General features: G+C 32.3%; 3 protein-coding genes across 4 annotated transcripts in view; 2 read left to right on the top strand and 1 right to left on the bottom strand.

The window, feature by feature from the left end:
* Nucleotides 1-14269, bottom strand: part of LOC140447587 (prolactin-releasing peptide receptor-like) — a 1093989-nt gene that overhangs the window by 602183 nt on the left and 477537 nt on the right. The gene's annotated exons all lie outside the window — the stretch shown is intronic.
* On the top strand, nt 3613-4641 carry LOC140448847 (uncharacterized). The gene has a single exon (XM_072541966.1). It carries the CDS (start codon nt 3613-3615, stop codon nt 4639-4641), a length of 1029 nt encoding a protein of 342 aa, XP_072398067.1.
* LOC140448848 (uncharacterized) lies at nt 4696-6744 on the top strand. The gene is made up of 2 exons (XM_072541967.1): nt 4696-6435; nt 6565-6744. The coding sequence occupies exons 1-2, from the start codon at nt 4696-4698 to the stop codon at nt 6742-6744; spliced, it is 1920 nt and encodes a 639-aa protein (XP_072398068.1).

Below are 14269 nucleotides of genomic sequence, written 5' to 3' on the forward strand. Positions count from 1 at the left end.
AACAATATGAAAAATTTATAAAGGAAAACTATTATTGATTTTATATTATATTATTTATATATCATTCATATCATTCTTAATATTTGTTACGAATATTTGTTATTTTTATACAATGTATTTAGTTAATTTTAAGTTCTATCATGTAACCCAAAATTTCCCGTTGCTACTGTTCTATAGACTATGTCAAATAGAATAAAAACGTCAGAAAATAAACTGTCACCAATTAGGGAAAAATTTAAATAATTTTAGCAGACAGCAAGAGAACAGTAAGTAATGGGAATTAATTAATTTTTTATATTGTTAATTTTATATATTGTAGGAATTTGAGTTGGGTTTTCGCAAATAAAAACAGTAAACTACAAATCCGTCAATTGCTGGCTGTACAATAAATATAAATTCACAACAAGCTCAAATTCTATTCATCTAATTACAAGATCTACGAATATGGGTCCATCAGTTGTTGGACGAACCAAAATTGATCTATGCCCTGTGTGCGGCAAACCATATCGTGAAGAACGGATGGTAGAATGTACAAAATGTAAAAAATGGTGCTGTTTTGAATGCGTAAATATACAGGACGATTCCGAAGTAATTGGTGATGACAGCTGGAAGTGCCCTCTTTGTATAGACGCAGCCACTAAGAAGTCTCACCCACAAGGTTCCAAAATCAAGAAATCTTGTTCTGAAACCTCCTTAAAAAGCTCCTCATCAACAAGCAGCAAAACAAAAATGAAGCTTCAACTTCTGCAGGAAGAGCGAGATCTATTACGTCAAGAACGAGAGTTAACCAAGGAGTCTAGGAGAATTATAGAAGATGAGTGCTCGAATGCTAGTCAAGACATCGATGAAGAAGAAATAATTGAAACTAACCCTTTGGTCAATAAATTCCTTTCTCTAAATATAGATAAGCCCGTTATCGACAATATTGCCCCTTTAACACCAACACTTGGTAAGCCTCTGCCAACTTATAACGATAAAAGTTCAGGTATATTATATAAAAGAAGGGATCCTGGAGATCTCCCTATTTTTAATGGTAATCCATATGACTGGCCCGTTTTTTTTAGTAGTTTTGAAAGATCTACTGAGCTATGTCAAGTAGATAATCATGAGAATATATTAAGATTACAAAAATGTTTAAAAGGTCCAGCAAGAGTCAGTGTTTCAAGTTTTTTAATATTACCTCAATGTGTGCCCCAAATTATAGCTACATTAAAAATTCTTTTTGGAAGACCAGAGCAAATTATTGAAGCTCATATAAATTCTATTCGTAGATTACCACCTCGAGGGCTGAGAACCATAGGGTTCCAAGCGACAGTTTGTACAAAACTCGTTTTTTAACAGAAATCTATTGTTTTTTAAATTCTGCATATAATGGTATTGAGAGTTCTGCGATTCGTTGACAGATAACGCCACAATCAACAGTGAAATCTAGTTCCAAGCGCACGAAATGGTTTAAAGTTAGAACCATATGGTTCCATGTATTATAGTGAGAGTATTGGTGAAAGTTACATGTGAGTTTTATCAGTTAAAATTATCATTTTCTTGTTTACAATGTCCTCTGTGTCCAAAAATGAATCTTGGGAGGATTATTGTAGCTCCGGTTCTGAATATATTCCAGAAAAAGCCCATATATACTGTGCATTTACAGAAGAGTGATTCGGGCACACTACACTCTGATAAAAGAGGGAAAGTGACCAAAGATCGCATTTAAAGCAAAGAAGATAATTTTCAATTTTCCATATGTAGAAGCACATTATTGCAGGAAAGATTAAAAAAAAAAGATATCTAGACCCAACACTTAACGTACAAAACATGTATGAATTGTACATTAAAATGTGCAATGCAAACAATATACCTCCACAAAAGCTGTCGTTGTATAGACACATTTTTAATTTTGAGCATAATCTAGAGTCTTGCAACCGAAAACAGATAGGTGTGACGTCTGCGAAGACTATAGATTGGTCAAAAAAGAGAAGAGGGTGCAGGCAGAAGAGCAACAAGCATATAATTCCCATATTAGAAAGAAATTGATAATGCGCGAACGTGAAAATAACAAAAAAACAGAGAACTCAAACTGTGCCATTATATGTTTTGATCTGGAAAATGTCATAAATCTACCTAAATCTGAAGTCTATGTGCTGTTTTACAAACAGAAATTAAACGTATACAATCTGACAGCTCAGTTCTGTTGATTCAGAAGTTTACTGTGCAGTATGGCCAGAAACATTATGTGGGAGATCAGGCAATGATTTGTCTAGTGCCCTAATACAAATTTTAGAGAAAGTAGTTTTAAAACATCCAGAAATAAACGAGATAATCACGTGGAGTGATAGTTGTGTTCCTCAGAACAGAAATTCCCTGATTTCAGTAGCAATCACTGACTTCCATAACAGACATCCTAATATCCAAATGGCAACTATGAAATACTCCATACCTGGTCATTCGTGCATACATACGTGCTACAATATTAGTAAAGTTACCAGCAGTATTAGGAAGAAACAGAGAGTGGTTCCCATAAATAATTCCACTGCTAACTTTGTAGTAGCTTCGGCCGATAACACAAAACCCAAATCTCTGACTGCGAAAAAGCTTGAGCATATTGAGTTTGCGTATAAATGGATGTCACTGGAAGATCAGAATTACATGAAATGTTTGATTTCTGAAACGAAGCAGTTTATAAAAATAAAAGTTAATTTTCTACTCTTCGTTAATTTTCTTCTTCCTTTGATCCTTCCAACGTCATGGTATAGGCTATTATTGTTAAAGGCAATAAAGTCTACAATGATGACATAATATGTCATAATATGACATTTTTAAAACTTCAAATTTATTTAGGGACACAAAGTTTCAAGTACAGCTGTTACAGTGCCCTAAGGTTCCAAGTACAAGTGTAACATTTTGAAAAAACCATGAAATTTGCATTTTATATCACAACGACAGCATTGTTTTAGGAATCACTGTATTACCAAATCCTTAAACAATAATATATAACATATCTGACAAAGTACAATATTGTTAAAACCGTTTTATTTGACAGCAAACTTTAAAATTCGTCTCCTGAAAATTTTTGTAAATGTCGCTTGGAACCCTATGGATTTCAGCCCTCGACCTATTAAACCGGAAAAACTTGAAACTTTGGTAGAATTTGCTTTAGCAGTTAAAAATTTATGTGTTTTATTGGAAGCATCTAATTTAAAAGACTATCATGCATAAACTATTAGAGAAACTACCTTCACAAATTAAAGTTAATTGGGCGATATATCGCAGTGCTTTTCAAAATTTTCAGGGATTAAGGGAACTTGCTGATTGGTTGTATAATCTGGCAACAAATGTTTGTTCTGCTCTACCTACACTAGCCCTTAATGACCAAAGTAATAAAAAAAGGCAATTTAATAATAATGTGCATGCTAATATACATGAACCAAATGCCTCCAGTGAAACACATAATTGTAAACTGTGTAATCAGAGAGATTGTAAAAAGATTGCAGGTTGTTCAGAATTTCAGAGATATTCATTATGGAGATTCATTCAAAGATGGGAGGCTGTTAAAGCCTTAAATTTATGTAGGCTTTGCTTAAAGAAACACAGATTTCCCTGTAAGTATCCTGTAAAATGCAACAAAGAAGAATGCCAAAAGAAGCACAAATTCAAGATTTTCTAGAAAAGAAATATATTAGAAAACTGTCAGAACAAGAACTCCTAGAGCATCAAGAAAAAACATGGTATCTTCCCATATTTCCGACCTTTAATCCTAATAAACCTGACAAATTCAGATTAGTTTGGGATGCAGCAGCAACCGTACAGGGAATATTCTTAAATTCCATGTTATTAAAAGGAGATGACCAACTTGCTTCTCTATTAGGCGTCCTCCTACGATTTCGTGAAAGAAAGATTGGCTTTTCTGGAGACATCAAGGAAATGTTTCTTCTTGTAGGTATAATAGAAGAAGATCAACATGCACAACGATTCTTGTGGCGCAATGGTAGCTCTGATAATCCTTTAGAAGTTTATATCATGACTGTGATGACCTTCGGGGCTACCTGCTCACCCAGTTGTGCACAGTTTGTTAAAAACGCTAATGCGAAGAAATTTAGCGTAGAATATCCTAGCGCTGTTGATTCCATAGTAAAGAATCAGTATGTCGATGATCTCTTAGAATCAACAGACACTGAGGATGAAGCCATCCAATTGGCAAAAGAAATTTCCTTAATTCACGCCAGCGGAAATTTTGAAATAAGAAACTGGAGATCAAACTCTGAAAAATTAATGAAAATCATGAAAACCTCCCACGGAAATAACGAAGAAGTCAACCTAGATCTAGGAAACAATAAGAGCATAGAGAAGGTTCTAGGAATGTGGTGGGATTTAAAGGGTGATAATTTTATTTTCAATTTAAAATGTAATAAAGGAAACAAAGATGTTTTAAGTGGATTAAGAAAGCCAACAAAGCGAGAAATTTTACAAATCTTAATGTCTGTATATGACCCTTTAGGTTTGTTAGCAAACTTTTTGATTTATATGAAGATTCTTTTACAGGAAATATGGAGGAGTAACATTTCTTGGGATCAACCAATAACCAATGAACAGTTTCAAAAATGGCTTGTTTGGTTAAAACAACTTCCAGAAATAGAGAAAGTTTGAATTCCAAGATATTTTCTTAATAAACTCGAAAACTGAAAGGATACCAATACGCAAATGCACATTTTTTTAGATGCCAGTGAACACGCAAGTGCTTGTGTGGCATATCTAAGAATAATAAAAAAAAATGGCATAGAGTGTACTTTGATTGGAGCAAAAACACATGTAGCACCATTAAAACCACAAACTATTCCTCGATTGGAACTTAATGGTGCGGTAATGGGTTCAAGGTTTGCTAAAAGCCTTTGTCAACATCTTTCCATAACTGTGCACAACATTGTTTATTGGACAGATTCTTCAACAGTTTTAAGCTGGTTAAGAAATGAAGACCCAAGAAAATTACCAAAGTATGTTGCTTACAGAGTGGCCGAAATTCAACAAAACTCAATGATATCACATTGGAGATATGTACCTACTAAGAATAACATAGCCGACGAAGCTACTAAATGGACAAAACGTCCCAATTTGAAAAACACCAGGTGTTGGTTTAAAGGTCCTGATTTTCTGTATCAATTAGAAAACAGTTGGCCTCCAGACACCACCCTTAAAAAGAAAAAAACCGATGAAATTTTAACCGCTCATGAAGTAAAATTTAATAGTCCACGTTTAATAGATTTTAAAAGATTCAGTCAATTTAATAGAATTTTAAGAGCAACTGCATATATGTTTCGATTTTTAAGAATTGTTTATGCAAAATTGATGAAATCTGAAGAGCCTAAAGGAATATTAACTTCGGAAGAACTTTTAGGTGCTAGAAATATTTTAATAAAGCAAACTCAATGTGAATATTTCAAAAATGAAATAAAACAATTAAAAACTAATAATTCTGGTAGTTTACAGAAAACAGTTAATAAATCAAACAGTTTATATAAATTATCGCCATATCTGGATGAAGATGGTTTACTTCGTATAAGAGGAAGATTAGATGAAGCTAGAGATGTTATTTCAGAAACAAAAAGGCCAATAATTTTAGCAAGAGGAAGTCTTTTAACTTTACTAATTATTGAAGACTATCACAAAAGATATCACCATAGAAATTATGAAATTGTAGTAAATGAGATAAGACAAAAATTTTATATACCAAAACTCAGACAACTAGTTAAAAAGATTAGGACCAATTGTCAAAATTGCAAGGTCAAATTTGCTAAGCCAAAACCACCAGAAATGTCACCTCTACCGCCATGTAGACTTGCAACATTTACTGCTCCGTTTACACATACTGGTATGGATTATTTTGGTCCAATAAATGTAACTGTAGGAAGACGGACGGAGAAAAGATGGGGAGCTTTATTTACGTGTCTCACGACTAGAGCAGTCCATCTCGAAGTAGCTTACAAACTAGATGTGGACAGTTTTATACTATGTTTGACAAATTTTATTAACAGAAGAGGACGACCAAGGCATATATATTGTGATCGAGGTACGAATTTCATTGCAGCTGAACGAGTATTGAGAGAAGAACTGCAAAAGGTTGACAGTAAATTAATAGCCAATTCACTGATTAGACCAGAGCTAAAATTTCACTTCAACGCACCCCTTTCCCCACATATGGGTGGGGCCTGGGAGCGCCTAGTGAAAGCGGGTAAAATTTCGTTATATGATTCTTTACCAAGTAGGAACCCTACTGACCAATTACTTTATAGTTGTCTCATAGCTGCAGAAAACATAGTAAACTCAAGACCACTTACTTATCTTCCAATAGAATCTGAAGAATCTGAATCTCTAACCCCAAATCATTTTCTAATTGGATCTTCAAACGGAGATAAACCAATTGGATTTTTAAACGAAGATGTTAAAGTATTTAAATTTAATTATTTGTACAGAGAGAAATTTGTAAATAAATGTTGGCGACGCTTTATTTCTGAATACATACCTGAACTACTACTTCGGGCAAAATGGCATAAACAAGTTGTACCAATTAAACAGGAAGATATTGTAATTATATGTGATAAAGATTTACCAAGATTCAATTGGCCAAAGGGTAAGGTAATTGAAGTTAAAAAATCATCTGATGGGCAAGTGCGACGAGCAATAGTTCAAACAAAAAATGGAATATATGAACGTCCTGTTATAAAATTAGCAGTAATACCAATAAATGGAGACTAAAAAGATGATGAAAAATAAGTGGTACAGTTTCTCTTTTGCATAGAACTGTACCGGGTGGGAGTGTTACGAATATTTGTTATTTTTATACAATGTATTTAGTTAATTTTAAGTTCTATCATGTTACCCAAAATTTCCCGTTGCTACTGTTCTATAGACTATGTCAAATAGAATAAAAACGTCAGAAAATAAACTGTCACCGATTAGGGAAAAATTTAAATAATTTTAGCAGACAGCAAGAGAACAGTAAGTAATGGGAATTAATTAATTTTTTATATTGTTAATTTTATATATTGTAGGAATTTGACTTGGTTTTTTGCAAATAAAAACAGTAAACTACAAATCCGTCAATTGCTGGCTGTACAATTAATATAAATTCCCAACAATATTCAAAATGTTTTTTTTTTTACATAGACAATCTGTAGTTCAACTTATATATTTTTATTTAATTTGAAAATAGTCATTTATTTCCAGATTGAAAACCGTTTTCATAATTCAATTATAAAATTATTTAAAAATACGTTTTGAGGCGTCCAGAACGATACAAGGTCCTCACATTATTATTCACGGCATTTCCACATTATAAATATGTATATGGAAATACGAGTCCCTATTAAAACAGAACATTATGGCTTTGTAATCTAAGTCAGTCTGTTTTGTCCCTCTTCTGAGATCTTCTTTAGTTTCATGACCATTATCGATCCTTGGATATCATTTTGGCTACCATATTCGTTATCACGGCTTTGTTGACAGCAGCTCTAAATAATGATGTAGTCGATTTTCCGTAACATAGTCTTAAATTTTTTAGCCATGATGTTCTTCTTTTACCAGGATAATGTTTACCTTGGATATTTTCTTGAACAACTGTCTTATTTTCTACGGTGTACTTTCCCCGTCCACTCTTACCCTTTATGATCCCAATCAAGGGTTTCAAAAACACGTTCTAGGGTAGATATAAAATACTTTGGTGACAGTCTGTTACTCTGTCTGACACCTCTTTGAATTTTTATTTGGTTTTTTTACTGATTTTTTAACGGAAATAACTTTTCTGGAATAAAATTTAGAATCGTGTAATTCAGATCATCGACGTCTGTATTTTTTGCCACCAATATTTTTCGTCTATTTATGGTTTTTAAACTGGTAACCTATGTCCGAAAAATATGCTGAATAAGCTCGGACCAGTAAATAATTATTAAATTTATTTAAGAATTACACTAAGAAGGTAAAATAATAATCGGTAACGTCACTACTATGCTCGTATAAAAAATAATAATGTCCAAAAACTGTTTGGAAAAATGTTTGAGGTGGATCACTCATATCATTTAGGGGTATTAGAAATATATTAATATCGATTCGCAGACCTAACGAATACACATATAAAATTTCGTAAAAATCGGTCAAGCCGTTTCGGAGGATTATGGCAACTAACTCTGTGACATTGATATGGCTGTTAAAAAATAGGGGTTGGTGATCGAATGGTGAAAATTAACAATTGTGTGTATTTTTTAACGGCACACGATAAAAAAGTATAAATAAAACAAATTGTCCAAAACATAAAAAAATGTTTGGAGTTGACCACCCTTACCACTTAGGTATATGAAAAATACATTATGACCTATTCTCAGACCTACCGAGTATATATATAAAATTTAATAAAATCGGTCCAGCCGTTTTAAAGGATTCTGGCGACTAATATTGTGACACGAGAATTTTATATACATATAAATATATATACATATAACATTATCTTTGATCAAATAAAAGGCAGATATCGAGCACAGTTTATTAATTAAATCTTGCCCAAGTACTTTCGCAACATAAAATTGTAAATTACACTACACTACACAAGGACAAACAATTTAATTTTTTTTTTTTAAATAGGCGAAGCTACATTATGGTTGGCATCAGATTCTCTCTCCTTACACAACTACCCAAGGAATTGAATGCCAAACGTTTAAACATTTAAAACAAATGGAAAAGGATAATGCAAGTGAATAATAAAAGTAAAATGTAATGGCATGTCTGGCAAAACACGAGATACCTATTTTGTTTCCCTATTTTGCGAGACATGCCATTACATTTTACTTTTATTATTCATTCGCATCACCTGTTCAATTTGTTATAAACATTTTAACGTTTGGCATTACTTTCCTCGTGTAGCTGCAGCTTCTTACATAGTTATTGTTAGTTGTTGTATTGAAAACCATCAGGATATTCTAACTTTAATGTCACAAATTAGTCCCACATTGCTGCTGTAGTGATCCTTTCCCAAGTTAACATGCTCCTTCTCTAACTTGGCTTCACCGTGCTGATTATGACCAAATAGTCAGAAATACGTATTTATAGTTGCTTTCCATCGATAAACTTATTTTGTTTTCGTTTTTCGGTTTTGCGAGACATATCATTACATTTTATTCTATTATTCACTTCGATTACCTTTTCTATTTGTTTTAAATATTTTAAGGTGTAGCATTTCTTTACTCAGGCAGCTGTAGCTCCATTTATATTGTTAGTTGTTGCCCTGGAAACCATCAGGCTCTTCTAACTCAAATACCACAAATTGGTCACATTGCTTTTGTAGTGATCCTTTCTCAAGTTATCAAGCTCTATCGTGGAGTGGCAGTCAATATATTTGTTCTAAGGGGTGAATAAAACACTCTTTGTTGACGTTTCTGTCAGCTTTCAAATTTATTTAATTTACCTTTAAGACATCTATTTATAAGAAATCATAACTACTTAATTATTATTAGTTAGGAAGTTTGTGAGGATGGTTAAACGACAGAAATTACTATATATAGTATTTTTGCGTGCACGTCATTCAAGATTTATGACGTCAGAACCTCACAGCGTTGCCAAAACATCCGAATAGTTAGTAAGTGAAGATTTTTAAAATGTCAACTATTTGTCAAACTGATATATTAACAGTGAATACACTTAGTTTTAAGACTACTGCAACACAGTAAAATACATAAGAAAACATTTTAATACAAAATTATATATTCTAAATTTTAAACTTACCTCTATTTAGAGCATTAATAGTAAAAACATCCTGCCATTATTTCTTGTTCAAAATAATATATCTTATATAAAAGCTTATTAGCTTTCTACAAACTATTTGGTTGTTTTGGCACAGCACAATCAAAATACACAACAATAATTATTTTTTAAAGCTATTATTCTAAATTTAATATGTATTTATAAATACAATTTATTAATATATAATATATTATTATGATCCACTTTTATACACTTTTGCCACACGCTGAACTGTCAATAAAATTTGAAGTATTCATGTATCAGTTGCGTACAATTGTCTAATCTATTTAATTAAAATTATTATTTTGTGGAATATTAGACTTAAGGACTTATTTCATAAAATTTATATTATAAATAATAACAAATGTTTTTGGTTATTTAATCAATATAATTCTAAAATTTCCAATATAATGATGATTTTATTTTTCTGATTATTACACCATGTTGACGCCTATGAAAGATCGAACAGTTCCGTATGGGTTTCGTATTATTAGCTGTGTTAGGAAAATTCGAACTCTAAGGTTGACGTTCTGAAAATTTTAAATATTAGTGACGTCACTTTATATAAATTGTGACGTGCAAGCATTTTTATATGAAAAAATGCTATATTTAGAATATATGTCACAAATATTCATAGTATTCTTAGTTTCCAACATTTGGAATAAAGGCGGCACGAAGTTGAAAAGCTTATCAAAAACAAACTAAAACCGAAAAAATCGACGACTTAGTACCTACTTTACAAAATTTTAACAAGTTTAATTTTTTTGTAGTATTTTATTCTTCAGTCAAATTTTCATTAAATATGGGTCAATTTCAACAAATATTTAGAATCCTATTCGGCTTTAAGCGATATTCGAATTTATTCGAGACGCAAATATCACAGCATCCAAAATTTCTGCTCAAGGCAAGATATGTTCTTGTATTAAAAAAGCGTACAAAAAATTATGTACAATAACCGTTCGTCTGTCTTAAACAACCCGTTGGCTAAAGTTTAATAAAAGCTTACCACAAACTTTTAAGAATTTTTCCAAAGCTTTTAGTAGTATAATCTTTCCTTGTCGAGTTTCATTAATGTAAAAGTTATCTCCTATCATTTCCAGCCTTACCAAATCTTTTGCAATTCTTTGCAGTAGCAGACAATTTGGCTTTTGAAGTAGTTCTTTTTTAATAATCGATTCGAAAACTTCTAACAGATGCTTTAGAAAATAATCCGTTTATTTTGAAAAGAAAAGTTTTAAGCTTTATATAGTTTAAATATTATCAGTCTTTAGAAGATTCCTGTTAATCTCTGTAATTAAAATACCTAAAAAACCGGACTTTAAAAAAAAGCAATGTGTAAAAAAATGTCTTTGAACTCCGAAGATATCACAGGGTACTAAGAATTTCATGGCTTTACACAATCAGGAATAGAGATGTTTAATAAAACGAATTAATATAAAAAGAGAGGTAGTTAGAATCGAAAAACAAAAACTGCCCTCTCAAGGATAAATTATAAGTGGGAAAACAACTCCTGCGACCCAATTGCGATGACAAGTAGATATTATAGATAAGTAAATAAGAGAAGATGTTCCTAGTTTTAAAATATACAGGATCTATTGGTTATGATGGCATTAGTTAATAATTATACATAAAACAGTTTTACAAAAAACAATTTTGGATTTTTTTTTATGAAAAAAAAATGGATCTATTGCAACGATTAATCAACTGCTCAAGTTGACACTGATTCGAGATTGAGCCTGCGGTAGTAACCAATTAAGCCTATCAACCTACGAATCCGAGTTGTATTTGTAGGTACAGTGTATTCCAAACTAGACTAGACCCTACAGGAATCAGTTCATAACCATTGATTATGCACCAGAAATCCTAGAAATTGCAGTGATAATATGCAAAACTGGCATTTCTCAAAGTTAACAGTAAAATTTGTATCTTTAAAGTGATTGAAGGGCATTTTTAAAGTTGTGATATGAGTATCAAAATCTAGGGTTACAGCAATAATATTATCAAGATAATAAAGAACATAAGGTTCTAATAAAGGACCTATAACCAAGTGCATGACTTCACACATATATTGAGTATTATTATTAAGAACGAAAGATAAAACAATAAAACACTCAAACAGAATAATCCTCTATTTTGCAAAGAAAAAGCAGTTAAGATTGCTGAATTTGGAAAATACATTCCGAACTAATGGTTTTTAGCACCAGAAGTAGGTAAATCTGTAGCCTTAGCTTAAAATTTAGATAACTCAGAAGAAATTTAACACAAATGATTAAAATTCATACCTAATATAATTTTACATGAAATAGAAAAAGCTACTAAAACATTAGTGTTTGAGTTTTACTCAATAAGTTTACAGATAACCAAACGTATCCTAAAGTACTCTGAAAGTTTTTTGTCACCTGTAATTAGTTAACCCATTAATGGCCAAGTATTGGAATAATATTTTTTGCAATTCAAGTTTATATACTTTATAAATAACGGCATAATAACACCATTTCACTTAAAATTATAAACAATAATAATTGCAATATACAAAAAAATGAATGTTTCGTTAACGAAACTTTGGCGTAATATATGTAGTAAATTGAAAGTTATACTTTTTATAGTGTGTAAATGAAATTTCTTGGTTTTATCAATCAAAAACAAGATATTGCTACAATAGTTAATTATATAAGATAAAGTGATTACTTCACAGTATGGTAGTATGGCAGTAGCGTTATTATGATTATCATCATCATCAATGGCGCTACAACTCTTCGTGAGTCTTTGCCGCGTTTACTATTGCCTTCCATGTTTGTCGGTCCTGTGCCAGTAATTCCCATTGTCGCACTCACATTTTCTCTAGATCTTCTTTGACTGCATCTTTCCACCTTTTTCTAGGCCGCCCTACTTCTTCCCTCTGGTTTTTCCCAGAACACATTGTTTATAAGGTGATTGTCGTTACTGTGTATCACATGCCCTGCCCATCTGAGTCTATTGGCCTTTATATATCTGACTAGATTTTCTTTTCCGAATAGAGACTCTAGCTCGTTATTGTATCTACCCCTCCATTCGTTGTCAGTCACGCTGTCTCTGCAAGGGCCATATATCATTCGAAGAATTTTACGTTCCCACACCAGCAATTTATTTATTTCTCTTTTTGTTAGCGTCCATGTTTCGCTTCCATACGCGACTGCTGGTCGTATTATGGTCTTATATATCCGGATTTTTGTATCTCGTGAAAGAAGTTTTGACTTCATTAAAAGTTGCATTGCAAAGAAAGATCTGTTTTCTGCTATTATTCTCGTTTCAACTTCTCGCTCTAATTTGTTATCATTTGTGATTGTTGCTCCTAGATATTTAAATTTTTTAACCACTTCGAAGTTGTGATCATTTATAGTAATGTTTTGCCTTATTCGCCGTCGTTTTTGTTTTGAGATGACCATGTATTTTGTTTCATCTTCATTTATTTTTAGACTGATGTTTAATGCAGCTTCTTCAAAGCTCGAGAAAATATCCTTAATTTCTAATGTTGATTGTGCTACTGCGTCTACGTCATCGGCAAAGGCGAGTATGATTTTTGCTCCCCGAGCAGTTATGTCTGGTTTGATTTTTGGATATATTTTTCGCATGATATATTCTAAGGCCAGGTTAAACAACAATGGGGACAACGGATCTCCCTGATTTAATATTTTTCCCCCTATTCTTACTTGTGCAAAAGAATTACTTACACACATTTGTGTTACTGCAGCTAGTTTCTTGGGTACGCCGAGCTCGATCATTGCCTTCCATAATGTTGCACGATTAATTGAATCATAAGCCTGTTTAAAGTCTATAAAAATCTGATGCACGTCGTGATTATATTCCCAATACTTTTCAAGCATTTGTCTTATTGTAAATATTTGATTAATAGTCGATCTGCCAGGCCTGAAACCACACTGGTAGTCACCAACTATTTCTTCGGCGTATGATACTAATCTTTTTAATAATATTAAAGCCAATATTTTATATGTAGTGTTGATTAGTGAGATTCCTCTGTAATTCATGCATGATTCCTTTTTTCTTTTCTTGTGTATTGGTACAATAATACTACCACTCCATTCTTTCGGCAATATTTCTTATTGCCAGGCCATTTCTATTAATTGATGGATTTTACTTATGAGTTCATGACCGCCTGTTTTAATTAGCTCGGCATCAATATTGTCCAGACCAGGGGATTTATTGTTTTTAAGCGTTTTTATGGCATGCGTAATTTCTTTTATGCTTGGTGGGGGTATTTCTAATTCGACCGTTTGATACTCATGTTCATGTTCTCCGTTGTTTCCACCATTTTCATTGTTTTTATCAGTGAAATTTTGGATATTCAGGAGCTCTTTTACAGCATTAATAAAGGTATTTTTTTTTATTTGTTAACTTTCTCTCTCTAAACGCTGCATGAATATAGGTTAGGGTGATAATAGAATGCCCAGTCGGCGAGGGTTCTGCAGTTTTAACTTGACAATACGGAATCTAT

Source organism: Diabrotica undecimpunctata, chromosome 8 (assembly GCF_040954645.1).
Source record: "Diabrotica undecimpunctata isolate CICGRU chromosome 8, icDiaUnde3, whole genome shotgun sequence".
NCBI classification, from domain to species: domain Eukaryota; kingdom Metazoa; phylum Arthropoda; class Insecta; order Coleoptera; family Chrysomelidae; genus Diabrotica; species Diabrotica undecimpunctata.

Coding starts and splice junctions, on each gene's coding strand:
- LOC140448847 (XM_072541966.1), top strand. CDS start 3,613: ATGCAACAAAGAAGAATGCCAAAAGAAGCACAAATTCAAGATTTTCTA.
- LOC140448848 (XM_072541967.1), top strand. CDS start 4,696: ATGCACATTTTTTTAGATGCCAGTGAACACGCAAGTGCTTGTGTGGCA. Junction 6,436..6,564: donor TTTTAAACGAAGATGTTAAA/GTATTTAAATTT, acceptor CCAATTAAACAG/GAAGATATTGTAATTATATG.